At 38.9% G+C, this 17,003-nt stretch overlaps 1 protein-coding gene across 4 annotated transcripts in view; it reads right to left on the bottom strand.

The window, feature by feature from the left end:
* The window catches only part of gabrg2 (gamma-aminobutyric acid type A receptor subunit gamma2), a 59,304-nt gene that overhangs the window by 6,944 nt on the left and 35,357 nt on the right, over positions 1-17,003 (bottom strand). For all 4 annotated transcript variants that reach the window (XM_042499311.2, XM_088088293.1, XM_042499310.2 and 1 more), the window contains exons 7-8: positions 4,712-4,864; positions 1,923-2,128 (exon numbers count right to left, since the gene is read on the bottom strand). In XM_042499311.2, the coding sequence (XP_042355245.1) occupies positions 1,923-2,128; positions 4,712-4,864 (359 nt within the window). The remainder of the gene's footprint in view (positions 1-1,922; positions 2,129-4,711; positions 4,865-17,003) is intronic.

The following is a 17,003-nucleotide window of genomic DNA, read 5'->3' as shown; positions in this document are numbered from 1 at the left end:
GTACCGAGCGAGAGTGCTGCAGCTGGCAGCCATGAAACAGGCTACGATATAACCACAAGGGGCATTTGCGCACCATCACTGTACCTCCAATAAAAGTGCTTCCTTTTGCTACTGACGGGCCCAGATATTGTTATTGTTATTACAAGTGTCTGAAAACATTAGGCAAAGGATTTCTACTGCAACAGACCATTTTCTTTTTTGTTTAACCAGAACAGCTGTGAAATTTCAATCGCCAAACCCGCCAGACTCCATTTAAATAAACAGAAATTTTAGCCAGCATAATTTCACATCTAACAAGGTGAATTAAGGGTTCGTTTTAACCAAAGCAAAGTTGGTGACTGTTGGATTAATAAAAGAAGTGAACCAAGATGGCTTTTGTGAGTTTGATTTTGTTTTTGTCGACTTTGAATGAAGCATGTTTTACGCTAATAAAATCAAATGGAATCTGTTGAGTTTGGCAATAGCAATTTTGGGTCTGTTTCTGGTTAAACAAAAACTACGCAAAAAGATCTATCCCGTTAGGTTCTTTTCCAGACACTTATTATAACAATCTGAGTCTGTCATTGGCCAACACAAGTACTTTTGAGTGTTGTATATTGAGGTGCACAATTGCCCATTAATGTTACATTGCACCCTGTTTCACTGCTGCCAGCTGCAGCCCTCATGCTCAGTACTGAACAAATGCCAAAAAATTCCCTTAGTCACCGATACACAAAATATAGGAAAAGGTTGAAAAATAGTTAGGTAACACTTAAAGTTGGAGACATTTGTCTTACACAGCCCTTTATCAAGTGTCTTTTTCAGTTTCACTATTTGACATTTAACAAACAGTTTGATAATATGTCGCTAATCTAAAAGAAACAAAATAAACCAGGACACCTGATAATGGGAAATTCCTTTGCACTAGTAAGTAGTAAAAAAAAATTTATAAAATTCTTTATTTGTATTTGCTCGATTTCCTTTTTTTTCAATGCTAATAACAGTTCATAAACATTAACATTATTTCATTTACACACTTCATTTTCTTGCATACCTCCCTCCTCCCACATCTTGGCAAATCATGCAAAGAACCTAGAAAAGCCCCTCTGAGATGGCAAACTGGCATCACACCTTCCGCTTCATTAGTCACTCGTGTCCACGAGACAGTTAGAGACCATGTGCAGAACCTTAGTTACAGAGGCTAAACTAGAGCGCCCCACTTTCCCCCAAGTTCCAGTTCAATACCCATGGTCAGCCAAGCACAGCATACTTAGAGGGTTAAGATCGAACATCATTCGATTGCAGCCTGATTTAGTTATTGTACAAAAGCATAAAAACAAACTTTTCCACTAAACAGACTTCAAAAAGTGGATTTGAACGTATTTCAGTGCAAAATCTTCCTTTCAAGAACCATATGCTTACTCCAGCGGATATGCTGTCGAGGCCAAACAGTCTCCATAAGTGCTCATATGTATGTTGAGAGATCATGGCCCTTGAATTGAGCTACCATGACCTCTTGAGGGATTTAAAGCTCACATGACTCCAACTCTCCTGTCATGTGACATGGGTTTAAATTACAACTGTAACAGATATGTGGCGGATTAAGGAAAGGTTCAAGCTGCACGCCTCGCTCATTGAGTAATTTGTGTGGTGGGTCCCTGGGAAGATGCTCCCTTCAGGAAGCAGCTTTTTTTCTAAGGCTTAATCCCTGTACTGTAATGCAGCGGGGGAGGGCCAGGGAGCACGTAGAGAACTTGAACTCTCACCTAAATAAAGGATACTGTAAACACTGTAAAGATATTACACAAAGATATAATATGTGAATAAAAATAATTCCGTACACTTTGAAATTAAGCAGTATTACTGAGACTTCAAGAAATCTTTATCCAAAAAATATGTTTAAAAAATTATATCACTTCAGTGAGTTTTAGAAAGGCACTCACCGGGTTTTTCTTCTTCTTGTCCTTTTTGGCACTCGGCTTCCTGTTGCTGACAAAGTAGTGCAGAGTGCCATACTCTATAAGTGCGGCGAAGACAAAGATGAAGCAGACAGAGACAAAAAGGTCCATCGCAGTCACATAGGAAACTTTTGGAAGGGATTTCCTGGCAATAGTACTCAGCGTAGTCATGGTCAGCACAGTGGTGATGCCTGGTGTGAGATTTGAGGGAAAAGAGAAAATGAGATCTGTGCAAAAACAAGGTAAAATAGAAGTGGGTTAAGTATACTCTACTTTTTTTTTTTACTGCCACATAGAGCTGGAGGCTATTTTCTTATTGTGCATTCCTATTACTATTATTATTATATCAGTAAAAATTGCAAGATTTATTTTGCTTAAATCTGGCATTGTCTTAATTTTAGGATCGACCTTGTAAAGCACCGTGTAACTTTGTTTCAAAAAGTGCTTTATCAATAAATAATGATGATTATTATTATTATTATTATTATTATTAGTAGTAGTAGTAGTAGTGGTAGTACTAGTACAAGTAGTAGTAATAGTATTTCTTTTAAAAATTACCTAGATCAAAAACATCAAAAACCTAGATTGAAATGTTATGCTACTTGCTACTTAAATTGTGCATCAAAGAATAAAAAAATGGCAACACAATGATGGTTATTAATACAAGCATTTCGCAACAATGTATTCCTAAATCTGCCATGATGTTAAACATGATGTGCATAATGCTGACAGCTTTATTTAGACATTACTTTGAGTTCTTGAAGAGAAAATAATAATACAAAAGAAATGACTGCACGTGTTACTCATCAGGATATTCTCCCCATAATAGTTTCACAGTTGGAGTGAAGCTGAAACCAGCTGAACTCGGAGACTGAAACTTGGCTCGGATGTTTTTAATAATTTTCACAGATTGTGCACTAGTTTGTTAATACATATTTCAATTCACATAGCCATGTCCTCGTACATTTTTCAACCTAAAAACACATGTGCTCCTAAATGCTACAGCGTAGGATGTAAATTTTCATTTTAGAAACACATATGGTACTGGAAAAAAGTCAGTGGAGAATTGCAGTTTATTTTATTACCTTATGCTGATGGTTATAAATCATCTGGTTTTGAAACTAAAAATGTAATTTACAAATAATAAGTTGTGCAACTGATATATAAGCATATATGTATATATATATATATATATATAAGTGAAGGAGGATTAATGTTGGCTGTTGAATTGCAAGCTCTTGCGGTCATGAGGACAGAGTGAGCAGCTGTTTTATTGTCGCATTGATCCACATACTTTACTGGTTAACGGTTTAGCTGCCAATGACCACCACCACCACACTGGCATACAACACTCCTTTATCCACCATCTGGTAATCCTTCCCCTTTTACCCTGCTCTGTTTGTCTCTAATGATGATGTAGTTGGAGGCGGGCTGAAGGCACAGGACAAGGAAATGGGTTTATAAGTAGTGCACTGATACAACAGATTACTAACAGCAGCAGCACAATCCCCCAAACACCAACAAACAAGCAACTAACAAGAGCGCCTCCTTTCTTTTAATAGATCACGCTTATAAGGGGACTCTCCTAGTATATAGAAGATGATTTATGTCTAAATTTAACGTGGAATGTAAGACCTCAGTCTGCATCAAGCTTTACACTGCAGTATTGTGAGTGAATAGATATATTTCTGGACGACATTGAAGGATTAAGAATTATGTCATCTGCATTAATCCGCTTCCTAACCACCTGGCTTCCTGTACCCCCCGCATCATCTTTCAAAGGAAATTAAGATATTTGACTCTTAGTGCAATTTTTAGCAGAGAATTAATAGTGTTATTATTTCGACTGCAAATCATGTCTGGAGCTGCATAAGCAGAAAGGGGGGGAAAAAACAACCTATTTTTAGAGAGATTAATGATGGACAAAGTAACGATGATAGTGAGGTGGAATGAGGGTTTGTGCCTGCAGGGATTGCTTTACATTCAGTTATGCTCGCTAATGATCACATCACATGGACCTGAGGTCAGGCTTTGGTGCCTTAAGGGGCCAAAAAGGAAAGCTGACTAAGGAATATGCACGTAACTGCATCACGAGTGAACTTCTGAGGATGTCCACTGGACGCCAAGGGCAAGTTCAAAAGCTGACAAATTTCCTTGAAATCCTCACACTTGCCCTCTTTTTCCATTGCGTGTCCTCTTATTGCATTCAGCGAAGAGGCCACCTGCATTATTATTGTGCTGAGGCTGCATCTCTGCATCTTCCCCGCTGTATTGCATAATTAATGCCTCATTAAGGCATGCATGGAAACATATGTGGCAGGAGAGGCTCTCCTAATCAAGATGGACTAGATTCCTAAGCAGCTGCCTGGTCTCAGAGGGGAAAAGAGGAGGAGGAGGGATGGTGAATGAGAAGACAAAAGGAAAGGAGAGAACAGCAGGGAGGAGAAGGTTTGAGTCGACTGCTCTTCAGTTTGAGGAGGTGTGTGACCACCACTGGGTTCTTGATGTGTTTCACAGCAGAGAGTAATTAAGGCCAGGATGGCTAATGAATCTCAATGGCGTAACTGCAGCATATGTGTGTTTGGGCTGGGTGGACTGAATGAACTAGAGCAAAGGCTTTGTCAGGACTTGATGAGCAGTTACAAAAGAGTGGGATTTGGCGACTACGAGAAAAAAAAGCAAAAACAATTTAAGAAAAACAGTTTTTTTCCCCCTGCATGTACTAGAAATTGTGAAAATCTTGCATCAGTAATAACTTTAACTTTTATTGTTACCTAATGATGTCCTAGCAGGTACTGCATCCTTGTTGATCCAGAATGAAACCCAGGAGAGGACAACAATCAGGGTGCAGGGGATGTAGGTCTGAATGGTGAAGTAGCCCATTCTCCTGCTCAGGTCAAAGAAGACGGTCAGCACCACATAGTCTCCTGAAAGATAAAAATAACAGGAGAAAAGACAGAAAGAGTGAGAGCATTATATAATTGTATATGTGGGATAAGATTTGGGTTGGTTGATAGGATAGGACAAAAATCAAATGTAACAATAGATTTGACCAAATACTGTAATATAGATATTGCAGTGACATTAAAGGGTTGATTATGGGTCTTTTCAAAAATTATTCAGACAGATGGATAGATTTTTGAGAAACGATCATCAGTAATTCGAATATAATTACTAAATGACTAAAATGCAAACAATAAAACAGCTATACCAGTTTGTTTAATTTGGAAAATTATATCACTTAACTGTAATTTAGCATTTATAACCAAGAAAAGACAACACTTGTGATATTACAGTATCAAAAATCTCAGACAAAACATAGTCTCATATCAAATTATTGGTATAATATTTCTATACTGCCCAGCCTTAAATAGAATTCACTTTATTACAAGTGTAAAAATTGTCAAACAAATGACAAGTTTTGATGTTCACTGTCAATCTGAGCATCCAAGGACAAGATAATCGAACATGTAGTGGACTGAGACAGTTGAAAAAAATCAGTTTGCACATTATCTCACCATGCTCAAACACAGAAACACCAAGTGCGGATTAAACAAACCATTAAGTCACGGACTGATCAATACGTAATGTTGTGTAACCAAAATCTCCACAGCGTGTTTGCCCCAAGGCAACTCGAGATCCAAAATGAAACGGAGTGTTTCACAGAGCTCGAGCCGGACTTGCTTGGATACACAAAGCCTCGTCTCCTGCCAGTAGTTAGCTGGACCATGAACACTTGCATCCAGCCGATGATGAGCCATCCCTGGGCTGGCTGTCTGACCCCAGCAGATGTTAGGTGTTAAAAGGGTGAGGTTAGCTGAGCCCAGGTAGCCCTCACCCCGACAATATGGATCATCTAGCCTGCCTGTTTAAAATACATATGAAGCATGCACATGGATGCACAGGCGCGTGCACCCTCTTGGACTGCACACATACTCTTTTTGCAAGGAGGGTAAACCAGGACTAAACAGAAACACAGGCATGTACAAGAACTAACTCATCACACACATTTCAGTAGTGTTCCTGCCAGCTTTCCAATAGTTACTTTTCTCTTTAACTGTCTACCCGTGTACCTGTCTGTCTGCTTCCTGGGTTTAATGGCAGTTCACTGCTGGCCTTCAGCTCAGTCGGTTGTCTGCTAATTGATTAACATCAGGCTGTTAACGGTGTCGGAAACCTCCCCTGGCCTCTCTCTGTGGCTTGTAACCTGCAGGGCACAAACCCATTCTCTCTGCCATGTATCCACACTGTGTTTCTGTTTGTGTGTGTGTTTAAGCACCCACAGCACATGGAGTAGTCGCTGCAGCTGGGGATTGAACAGCTGGCTAATAATTTTCCTCATGAGAAAGGGTGAACAACAACATACTGTGGCTTATTGAAAAACAGCCAACATCTGTGTCTTTGTGTGTTAATGAGAGACAGAGCGAGAAAGAGATGAGACCGTCAGTGTTTATTATGCCGGCAAACATGTGCACTCTGTGTGCGAGTGCGTCCTCGTAGTGTCTGGACAGGGACCAAGTCTTTGTGATTCATCCCACCATGCACCTCTGTTCACCCCGCCATTGATAGCATCATTAAATAAACCAAGTGCAATAACCCCAGCAGCACAACCATAACTGTTCATATCACCACGCTCGCTTTCTGCTGATGCAGGCAGGTGCATGGCATATTACACAAGCCACCTCAGTTTGTAGGAGTACGGAAGACGCATGAAGGCTGCTCTCAGGGGTCCCGCAGCCCACTATTTTGTTTTTATTAACATTACATTAACAGGGGCCCAAAACCGAGACCCCTGACAGCTGAGAAACTGCCGGTTAATACACTTATTCTGGCTTGGTCAGCAGCACAAAGCCTCCTTCACATTTCCTCGGACTCTTAATGATAATGGGATTTCCACCACAGGGGTGAGGTCGGCTGGTGTAAGACCCTCCTGCCGTACGCCTCTCTCCGTCTGTTCACCAGTTTCATTAAAGGCCACAGCACTTGCCAGGAAGACACTTTGAGGAGGTGTTATCGACCGATGCCCTCCAGTCTGGCAGGCTGATGTATCTGTATCAGCCTGCCTGCCATTATGGCGCTGTAGTAATGCATCGGTTTGTTAATGTCTTCCTGATTCCACTCAAAACAAAATGGTTTCCAGTTCCCTCACTGGTTTAAGTGTCTGGCCGGGATTTCACAACATTACCGTAGGGGGAGCAAATAGTTTAGCGCTCCAGATAAACAGTCCCAACACAATAAGTGGACTGTGTGAACACGTTCCATGCTTTGCATGTTGGTTATTATCTCCGGAAAGCAGGTTTTTATTTTCCGTTTGGTTTTGTTTGTTGGCTGGTTTGTCAGTTGGCTTCCAGATAAAATACTTGGAAGGATGTAGCGCAGGCCAAACTAGAAAGCATTAAATTTTGGAATAGACCTGAGTCACAGGGCGGATATATATCAGGTCTGCAATGTCCAAGTGCTCTTATAGTTTATAATCATTTGCCTGCTTTAGTGAGGCAAACGATTTTAAAATGTCAAATTGTTATGTGAGTTCCATCTTTTTAATTATTCTGATGGCATATGTTTTATTTATTTATTATTATGTTTGACCTTTATTTTACCAGGAGGTCCCCTTGAGATCATCTTTTACTATAGAAACCTGGCTGAGGTACCAGCCATGCAAAATCACAACATATAATTAACATGGTATACAAAAATTCACAATAAAATGGAAGAACAGCTGTTTAACACAGTGGCCTTTCAAGAGAAAAACAACCACCAGCCCAATCATCTCATTCTGTAAGATACCCTTAAACTCATCAATATATTTTAAAGTTTATAATAACAACAACAACAACAATAATAATAATAATAATAATAATAATAATAATAATAATAATAATAATGATAATGATAATGATAATGATAATAATAATAATAATAATAGTAATAATAATAATAATAATAAAAATGATCATTATTATTATTATTATCTTCTTTTTTTTAAGGTCTTTGTTTGTAAAAAAAATTCTATCTTATTAAAAAGTGGTACACTATGTGTGGGGTGGTTGGGGGTGTAGTGGTATGTTTTATTTACCATCACAAAGAGCCACCAATGCCATATATTTTAATAACCTATACCCAGGGGCTTTAAAAATTAATATTACCCCATTAAAAGCAATTTATGGAGCTGTCCCTCTGTGTCTCCACTATAGACATAGACCACATCGACTTTATCCAAAATTATTGCCGTAGCCTTTCCTTTCACCCCACATCCATGCAGCAAACTTAAATCCTTAAAAAATAGAATTAATTGTGTTTACTTGCTATTGATGTTTAATTAGAGAACAAAATTATAAAAAGGTGAGCCTGATTGTTATTGATTAAAATTTAACGTACAATTTTCCCCTTGGTTTTTTTTTTTTTTGGTTTCCATTTGCCCATTTTGTTCGAGTTCTGAAGAAATCTGCTGTATAGGCTAGGTAGATGGTAGTTCACATGTGTATGCACGCATGACTGTAAGTGTGCGGGATGAAAGGTCCCTGTTTATTTCTCAGCACAAGACTGCAGCTGGGATATCAAAGCATTCAAGCCTTCGTGCCTGTGTTCCTCCTAATGGGAGCCCTCAAACTAACCTTAGCTAGCACTCCCCATCTGTCAACGCCAGGAGAGGAGGGCGTGTTCACAAGACTGTTCACACTCTATCTTCACAGGGTCTATAGGAAGCTATCTTTTTTAAGGCTGTTACCACTAAGGTTAAATTTACCTTCTGTGGATCGACAATGAATATAAAGAGGCTGCTTTACGAGAGTTGCTATGATCTCACAGCCTCTTGCATGCATCCAACCACATCTCCTGTGATCTTGCAGCTACAGCCCTGACTCTTTTATTGATCATAAACTTAACTTCTTGTGCTTGGTAATGAGAACACAGAGTTCAGATCCCCGTTGAGGCCTCTTTCCTTTGCTTCTCATAATTCCTAAAAGTTCAAATTTCTCCATCTTATCGCTATTATTACATGGCTATCAAGTCAATCCACTCCTCTCTGTTTATAATCCCTGTATGAAGGATGCTGATGACAGCTGTGTGAAAAATCAACTATGCAGACAACAGCTTCAAACTATTGTTTGCATTAAGATATGGTTTGAAGTATTTTTATTAGGATCACACATTTCCTTGGCAAAAGCGATTTACTACAAGCTGATGTAATCTACAAAAAGCAATAAAAACTTGGCGGGGATGATCATTCATCAGAACACAGTGTTGCTTTGTTGTTAAAAGCTGCAGAGACAACACACATCAGACACACACAGCAGAGGGGAGGAAATTCAGATCATTCTTCTCGTATGAAGTGTAGAAGTATCCACAAAGATCGGATGATTTGTTATTATTATTATTATTATTATACAGAAATTGTTACAACATTCTGTATTCTCTGCAAATGTTGGTCCTATTGTGGCTGTGCATTATTGCAGAATAGCCACAGGGGGGGTCCATGGGAATGAAACACGGCAACAACAAAAAAAAAAAAGCTGTCACATGAGAATATCGTTCTGCTGGCAGCAAGGCTGTAAATTGGTGTGGATATGGATGGGCAGGAGAGACCTGAGGCACATGCTGGCCATCCAATGAAGGGAGACGAGCCAGACACATTGCAGAGCCGCTGACAGGCCGTCTTACTGAGCTCCTCTGCTGTCAGGGGTCATCTATATCAGAGGTGACAGCGGATGCTATCGTGCAGCATGTCTTTATGTGTGTATGTGTGTTGGTGAGAAGACAGGAGCTTTGCTAATGACCAGGGTTATGCCACGGCTGGTTGCCAGGGTCAACAATACTTACAGAGAATGTTAACTCATCACTTTCTGTGACATGACTCAGGGCTATATGCCAGTGATTAACCAGTTACTATGGCTTTGCATTTTGCCTCCACAGGCGACTGCAGTTATTTTTGCCCGACAGCGGACGGCAAGATGATGTCATGGCAAAAAAAAAAAAAAAAGAAGGCACAGCATTGTCATAGTGAGTGAATGTGGGAACACGGCGGCATGATTAAACAGCAGACAGGAGTCTGCAGAGTTTGATTGCCTTCTTGTTAACATTGTGTTGAATTTGACAGAGACAGATGATTATCTCTCTTAGACATACTAATAGAGAGCAAGGCTGTTTATGGGATTTATGACAGGTGGTAAGAAGCTGTCACAACTGTTTACCTTACCATTATTTGAAGAGTTTCGCAGAGAGTGGAAAAGTTAGAGAACCAAGTTTAAAATCGAGTATATCCATGAGTACTTTATGTTTTTTAGATGATGATGACACATGGTATCATGAGGGGTCCTCAGACGAAGTACACTATAGCCACTTTTGAGCCCCTCCTCTTTCGCTCTCTTTCTCATACAGACACACACACACTCACACAGACTCACAGAAGCCAAATTTCAACACTAACACATTCTCACTCTTAACTCGTCATATAATACCATTCAGTGAGTGGCCCTACACATCAAAATGTGACGTTCTAGGTACAATTTCGGCATCAGTTTTGAACAGTCAGGGACAGTGTGCAAATTCATGCTCATTACAAGCAAACTCTTTTCAAAATATAGTTCCTTTTTTACAGGAAGTGTACAGTTTCTGCTCATTAAAAGCAGCGTTTTTCGAACTAAACTGGGAACATGGGTAAAAAATGTTTTAAGGTTTATATCTAAGGTTTAGGCAACAAAAAGACATGGTTAGAATGAATAAGAATGTTTGTTACTAACACAATATAAAGAAACATGATATACGTCGCTGGCATAGTATGCTTCACAAACTTACACATTAAAATAACTCGCTAGACTTTTGTTTTCATATGGGACATGAACTGCGGGCTCACAGGTGACAGTCCACCTCCACTCACACTTTCTTGCTCTTTATATTTTGGTAGTTGTCTGGAGCATTTCATACCGCCACTTGAGGGTTGCAAATAGGCACATTTGTGCTTTTTTCTGGATATTTCATACTGTACTGTCATGTTTGACTGTATATTGTTTTAAGTAGATTGCAGCTGGATGTAGCACCATTGCACACGCATAAGCCTAGGCTTCCATCTAAAACAAAAAATCAAGTTTTCTTATGTCCATCTTGTCTCTGTCAAAAAAAGGCATCTTGTTTATTTATTTTTCATACTAACTTTTAAGCATTTTACTTCTCCACATCAATTTAAAGAAAATTTTAATGGTTTTAAGAAAGCATTAGTGAGTCATTTCCATCACATCATATATTTAAAAAACAAGGCCGACACATTCACATGCAGCTTCTCTCACTTCTCTCACAGTCTGTCTTCGCTTTATCTGTGTTCCAGCTTACCTCGTCTAAAAATGGCTTCATTATTTCTTATTCACACACTGAGGAGAGATGCGATTCACACTCATTACATAAGCTCTATGTTCTAAAATTCAGTTTTCACTCTTCTTTCTCTCCATGTTTAATATATCACCTCTTTTTTGGGTTCTTATTTTCTGTTGTAACCATTTTGGCCGGTTGACGGGACTTATCCTCCCTGAACAGTCACAACACTGATGCTAGACATGTTTGTCTCATTTGGAATTCAAAATAAATACAGCTAATTTTGTAAAAAAAAAATAAAATCAAGGCGAGGAGACTGTGACGCCATGAGGGATGCAACTACAGAAAAATACAGATAAGCAAGCACACAACACAAAAAGCTTTCTAGATGCCTCTGTGTAGGGGATCTGTTCAGCTTTGATTTGTGTGCGTATGCCTCAAAAAGAAAATAAATTGGAAAACCTAAAAACACAGATGGATGGACAAGTGACTTGATATGTGAAGACAAGCAATCAGAAGGAGATAGATAGACAATATTTGCTATTTTTCTCAGTGATGTCTCGCACCATATGGATATCTTTTTTAGTGATACAACACAAGAGTGATTCTACTACACCATTTTACAGTTCGGCTTTCATTGTTCGGCTCCACACACCTGGTGCAGGAGTGTGTCTCTCCAGAAAAAAAGAAGCCCTCAGCAAAAAAGGAGTGTTATAACAGGAACAGTCATTTATTTGCAATAAATAGAATAAGCAGCGAGAAGTTAGCTTCAGTTGTAATAACCACTGTGGCTGAAAAGCCCACAGAGCCTTAAACAGAAAATCAAAGGGCGAAGATGTCACAGCACTGGCCATATTTTTCCTTCTTTTTTTTTTTTTTTTTTTACACCTGAGTAACGATCTTCACCTCAGCAGAAGCAATTTATCATCAAGGATGCTTTAGAAAAATCTACAAGTACCTCCCACACTGTGCAATCTGACAAGTTGATTTAATTTTTTTTTTTTTTAATCTAAGAAACTATATCTAATCGGTAAGTTTACTTTAGTTTATAGTTAACTTTATAGTAGAGTTACATATTACATGTAATTAATTTTTTAAGTTGTTGAAACTTAAATGTACGAATGTACTGTGCAAATAAAGCTGCCTTGCTTTGTCTTAAACCAAGTTTACAGGGTTATATATCTGTGTTCTTATATATCTTTGTATTTTCTTAAACATTTTCTCCTAAATTTGTCATTGGCAAAATCCTCTTTGTCATTATCAAGTTAAGTCAGGTTAACCTGAAGTTGCTAACAAAGAACAAGGGGATTTCAGTTGTCATATTCAAGTTGTAACAACTTCACAACTTTGCTCATATATATACATATACCATAATATACAGTCCGGCTCCAGAAATATAGAATCAATACGTGATGGCAGATCTTTTAATGGGGGCAGGCTGCCACAAATGCATAAATGTGTGGGAAACCCTGTAGACCAAGTTGGAAAATACAAGTTTTACCCATCATATACTCAGAGGAATTAGTTAACAGTTGCTACATTTAATCTGATTGCAGTGTCTGCTTTAATTAATCATAAAGTAAATGGAAGATTATTCTAATATATCTTCAGGACGATGTTTCATTCCTAATGGCACAATGTACTGTTCTTTACAATAGCAACAATGTAATTTGAATCTAAATTCGATGGATGAGCTCAGACAAACACTGTAGAAGCCAAGACAATCAGTCCCCCTCTTCATTGCCAATGGCTTAGTGCTATTACAGATTAGAGTTTTGGATCCCTGGTTTTAAGCTTTGAAATCTAATTAATCATATTCAACGCAGTGAAATGAATCGCCCAAAACTACAGCGCTGATTTATGCCTGTGCATACTCACACTAAGTAGCATTTTCTTCTAAGTACCTCAATAATCACAAAGCTTTGCCGAAACAGCACTCCCAGAAAAACACACGAGCAGAGAGCCTTACATACAAATGTGCTCCTTGGGCTTAACGCCATACATGATCCCAGCTATCCAGCATGAATACTAACAATGCATCCCCTCATACAGATTCATGGACAGTTTCACTGAAGGTAACACAATTCTAAGTCCAAGCTTACTTGACTTAAAAATTAATTTCACTGTAGCCTTTGCCCGACTTACTGGGAAAAGGCCTCTGGTACATCATAGTATATGTGACATGCATTAGCATAATATGCACAGATACATGTTCTTTTAAGGCTTAGCGAGGTAATATCATATGCCATATATGACATTAAACATTAAATCTGCAGAGTTCTAATACCACAATAACAGGAAAAGAAAAGCCTAGAATTTAGGTTATGTGCTTCACAGTGTCATTCTGATTCATGGGAAACTGATTGTTTTTTTTTTTTTTATTGCGATTCTGAGATTTATCCTATCAGACACAAGACGTTTCACAACTCTCTCCTCATTTCTTCTGGCTAATTACTTTAAAACCTTGGGCTGCAGAGTATTACACAAGGCCAATAAGCTGAGTGGGAAGAGAATCTAGGACCAAACTTTTTAACAATTTATTGAGCAATGAGGGCTTGGCCTTGGAACAATTTCTCCACAGAGTGCCATCAACTTTGAACGCTTTTAGCCTCCAAACCAGCTTCATCCGTCTCAACAGGGTACTGAGAAGAGACTGCGTGTGTGTGTGTGTGTGTGTGTGTGTGTGTGTGTGTGTGTATGCAGATGCCCACATGCACTGTACAACTGGATTCAGGCTGTAATATAACTGTTGTTATTGCTCATTCTGCACTTTTTGAAAAAAGAAGCCCTCTTGTTTTACTCTACAATAACACTTTCAACAGAAATACTGTGCACTTTTCGAAGAGTAGTCAGCTACTAGTGTATTGAGTAATGCTTCTAGCTTGTACTGTGTCTGTTTCATTGGTGGAATATACATACTGAAATACAATTTTAAGGCACTGTTACGCTACTTTATGCTCCACCACATTTTGCAAGAAGATACTGTACATTTTATTTGTATATTTTATTGTTTAAAGCTATAGTTACCTTTTTTGCAGCTATTATACATACAAATTTCCAATAGTATATAAAGAAGCTTAATCAGGTCCAGCTTCACCCAAAATACAGTTGTCTGATGATGCTGCCATACTTTTACTCATAGCACTTAAATAAAATGTTTAATGCAGGACTTACAATGGAATATACTTTACTGTACTTTAACTTCTCCAACCACCGATCTGTTTTCAGTACGCAGTAGGAGCAACTCACAATAATCAATTAATATGTCCATTATTTTTCTCAGTTAACCTCTTAACATCTACCCTTTTTCAGAATTTTTATTTATTTGGCATACCCAAATGGAAAAGCTTATGATAGAAGAACTGTGCAGCCAAAAATATAAGGCTTGATTTTAAAGGTAAGATCTTCTAGTTTCTGATGATTTTTAGTAATTTGCTGAAATATACCCTAAACTAAATTTGTTCAAAGAGCTTTTTTGTTCCTCATTTTGTTCCACGACATTCTTAACTCTCTACATCTTGTCAGTCACACAATCCAATTTCAAACCTCTACATCTAACGTTATAGGAGCTATGGGGTTTTTCATCTGTAAAGAAAATAGAAAATAGCAAAAACTGACAGATCACAATATCCCAGAGTCCAGTTTGACAAATTCACATTGGTTGTCCTGTCTGACCAAACACAAAAACAATCTACTCATGGATCTATTTTAAAATATCACCATTTATTTTACTGGTTTAAAGTGACACATCCAGATAAAATTAAGTACATGAGGAGAAACAAAGCTGTTGAATCAACATACCAATGCTGCACCACACATGCAGTAATACTGAAAGCAGAAGTAGTGGAAACATTATAGTCATAAATAGATGTAGTATTAGTAAAAGCCATAAAAGCAGATAGTATTAGCAGGAGAACTAAAGTTGTATTTGCAGTACCAGCAGGAGCAGTAAAATTTGCCCAAGCATCCAATACATTTCATCAGAAATGACGGTATACGTGTGACTATCTCCACTTTTTTGCACCTTCAAGCTAACAGTCTCTTCCTTTTCCCTTGTCAAAAGCAAAAACAAACTCCATCGACCCCTTCCAGTGGTCTCACACTCTTAAAGTGAGTGTTTCAGAATGACAGCTGCACCAGCAGAAGTCAAGAAGACCACCAACCTCCAAAAACTGCATCTCTAAAAGCTTTGACCCGGTTTGGTATTTAGTAACATCCTTCTCTTTTTTTCTCCCTCTCCTTTTTTTTTTAATACTTGCATCTCTCCACCCCATGATCTCCATCTTTGCCTGCTGGCATTTCAACCGAAAAACAGGAACCAACAACAACCTCATTTATTTACGTCCACTTGCTCCCCCTCCTCCTCTCTCTTGCATATTAGATGACATTAATATTGTAGTCAATGAATTCTAGCGCCCTAGTTTATCATTCTGAAACTCAAGTCGCAGCTACAGTTATGCTGAGGAAAGATTTGTCATTGAAGTGAACAAAAAAATATACATCATGAGGACAGTAACATGGCATAACAAGGTGAAGGAAGCTGCAGGAGTGGAGCAGTGGGCTGCCTCTGACACCGAATATTATTCTATTTTCTGACCTTCACTCCCCGTCTTCAATCCATATCCCTGTATGCTTCATGGTCGGTTGTCCAAAAAAGAACAAACATCTATACTGAGCACATAGCACTGACAATCTAACAAAGACAAAAATAAAATCTGTTTCTCTAAATCGGTGCTGCTCTGCTGTGCACTACAGGCGCTCTTTTATATGCAGGTGGTGGTCGATGGGGAAGAAAACAAGAGCCTTATTTTCCCAAAGCAATCTCTTCTCCTATGGCCTATCACCATTCTCTGTTTTCAGGTTTTAATTACTAGCTTATTAGACTGTCAAGTGTGAAAGGCAGAGAGAGAAAGTGAGGGGGGAAGGGAGGGGTTGTGAAAAGTAGGACACAGGAATACACAGGGCGCAAAATAAAAATCATCTCTTTTGCGAGAGTGAGCAGGGAAGAAGGGAGAAGGGGTGAAGGGTAGGGGGGGTATATAGCACAGACACTTGTAAATGTGAATACTGCTCAGTGTATGGGGTGGGTTAGGATGTGTGTGTGTGTGTGTGTGTGTGTGTGTGTGGAGGACGGGAGGGGGGATGGGGAGGAGTGTAAATTGGTATTTAACTTCACAAAAGGAGGATTCTGGCTGAGTCAGAGCATTTTTCCTCCCACTCCTGCCCATCACAACTATCACCCAGAAGCAAGAGGGAGAACATACACGCACAGAGAGAGAAAGAGTGGGGGGAGGGGGGTGAGGGGAGGGAGAGATTAGAGAGAGCAGCTATTATAGCAACAGAGTCGCACCGTGGCTAATGGATTGTTTCAGCGCTTCTTAACCTTTTTCCTTCAGCGAAGATGGAGTGATCATCATCTGATAAAAAAAAGTGCAACGTATCATTACTGTGATTAAATTACTGTTTTCATATACAGCATGAAGTCAAGGGTAGCCTGCTCTGTATCTATTTTGACGTTTTCTTTTTTATTATATGTCTGATTTCGTACTATATGAGGATAAAGGAATTGTTAAGAAAGATTAAGACTTGCAGTTTCACCTCTATGCTCATTAAATTTGGGTCGATTGGCAGTTTTGCCGGTCCAGTCCGCTGTAAAAGCTTCAATCGGTTTGTTTCATGCAAACTGGCTGAACCGGCATATGTGTCATTATGTCACTTTCTGGCAGTTTCAAAAGTTGCCTACCACAGCACTGAATCCAAGTC

This window comes from Plectropomus leopardus, chromosome 15, assembly GCF_026936395.1.
Source record: "Plectropomus leopardus strain MGB_pleo_1.0 chromosome 15, ASM2693639v1, whole genome shotgun sequence".
In the NCBI taxonomy this organism is placed as follows: Eukaryota; Metazoa; Chordata; class Actinopteri; order Perciformes; family Serranidae; genus Plectropomus; species Plectropomus leopardus.
The sequence above is the reverse complement of the archived record's forward strand: the minus strand, read 5'-3'. Positions and strand labels throughout refer to the sequence as shown.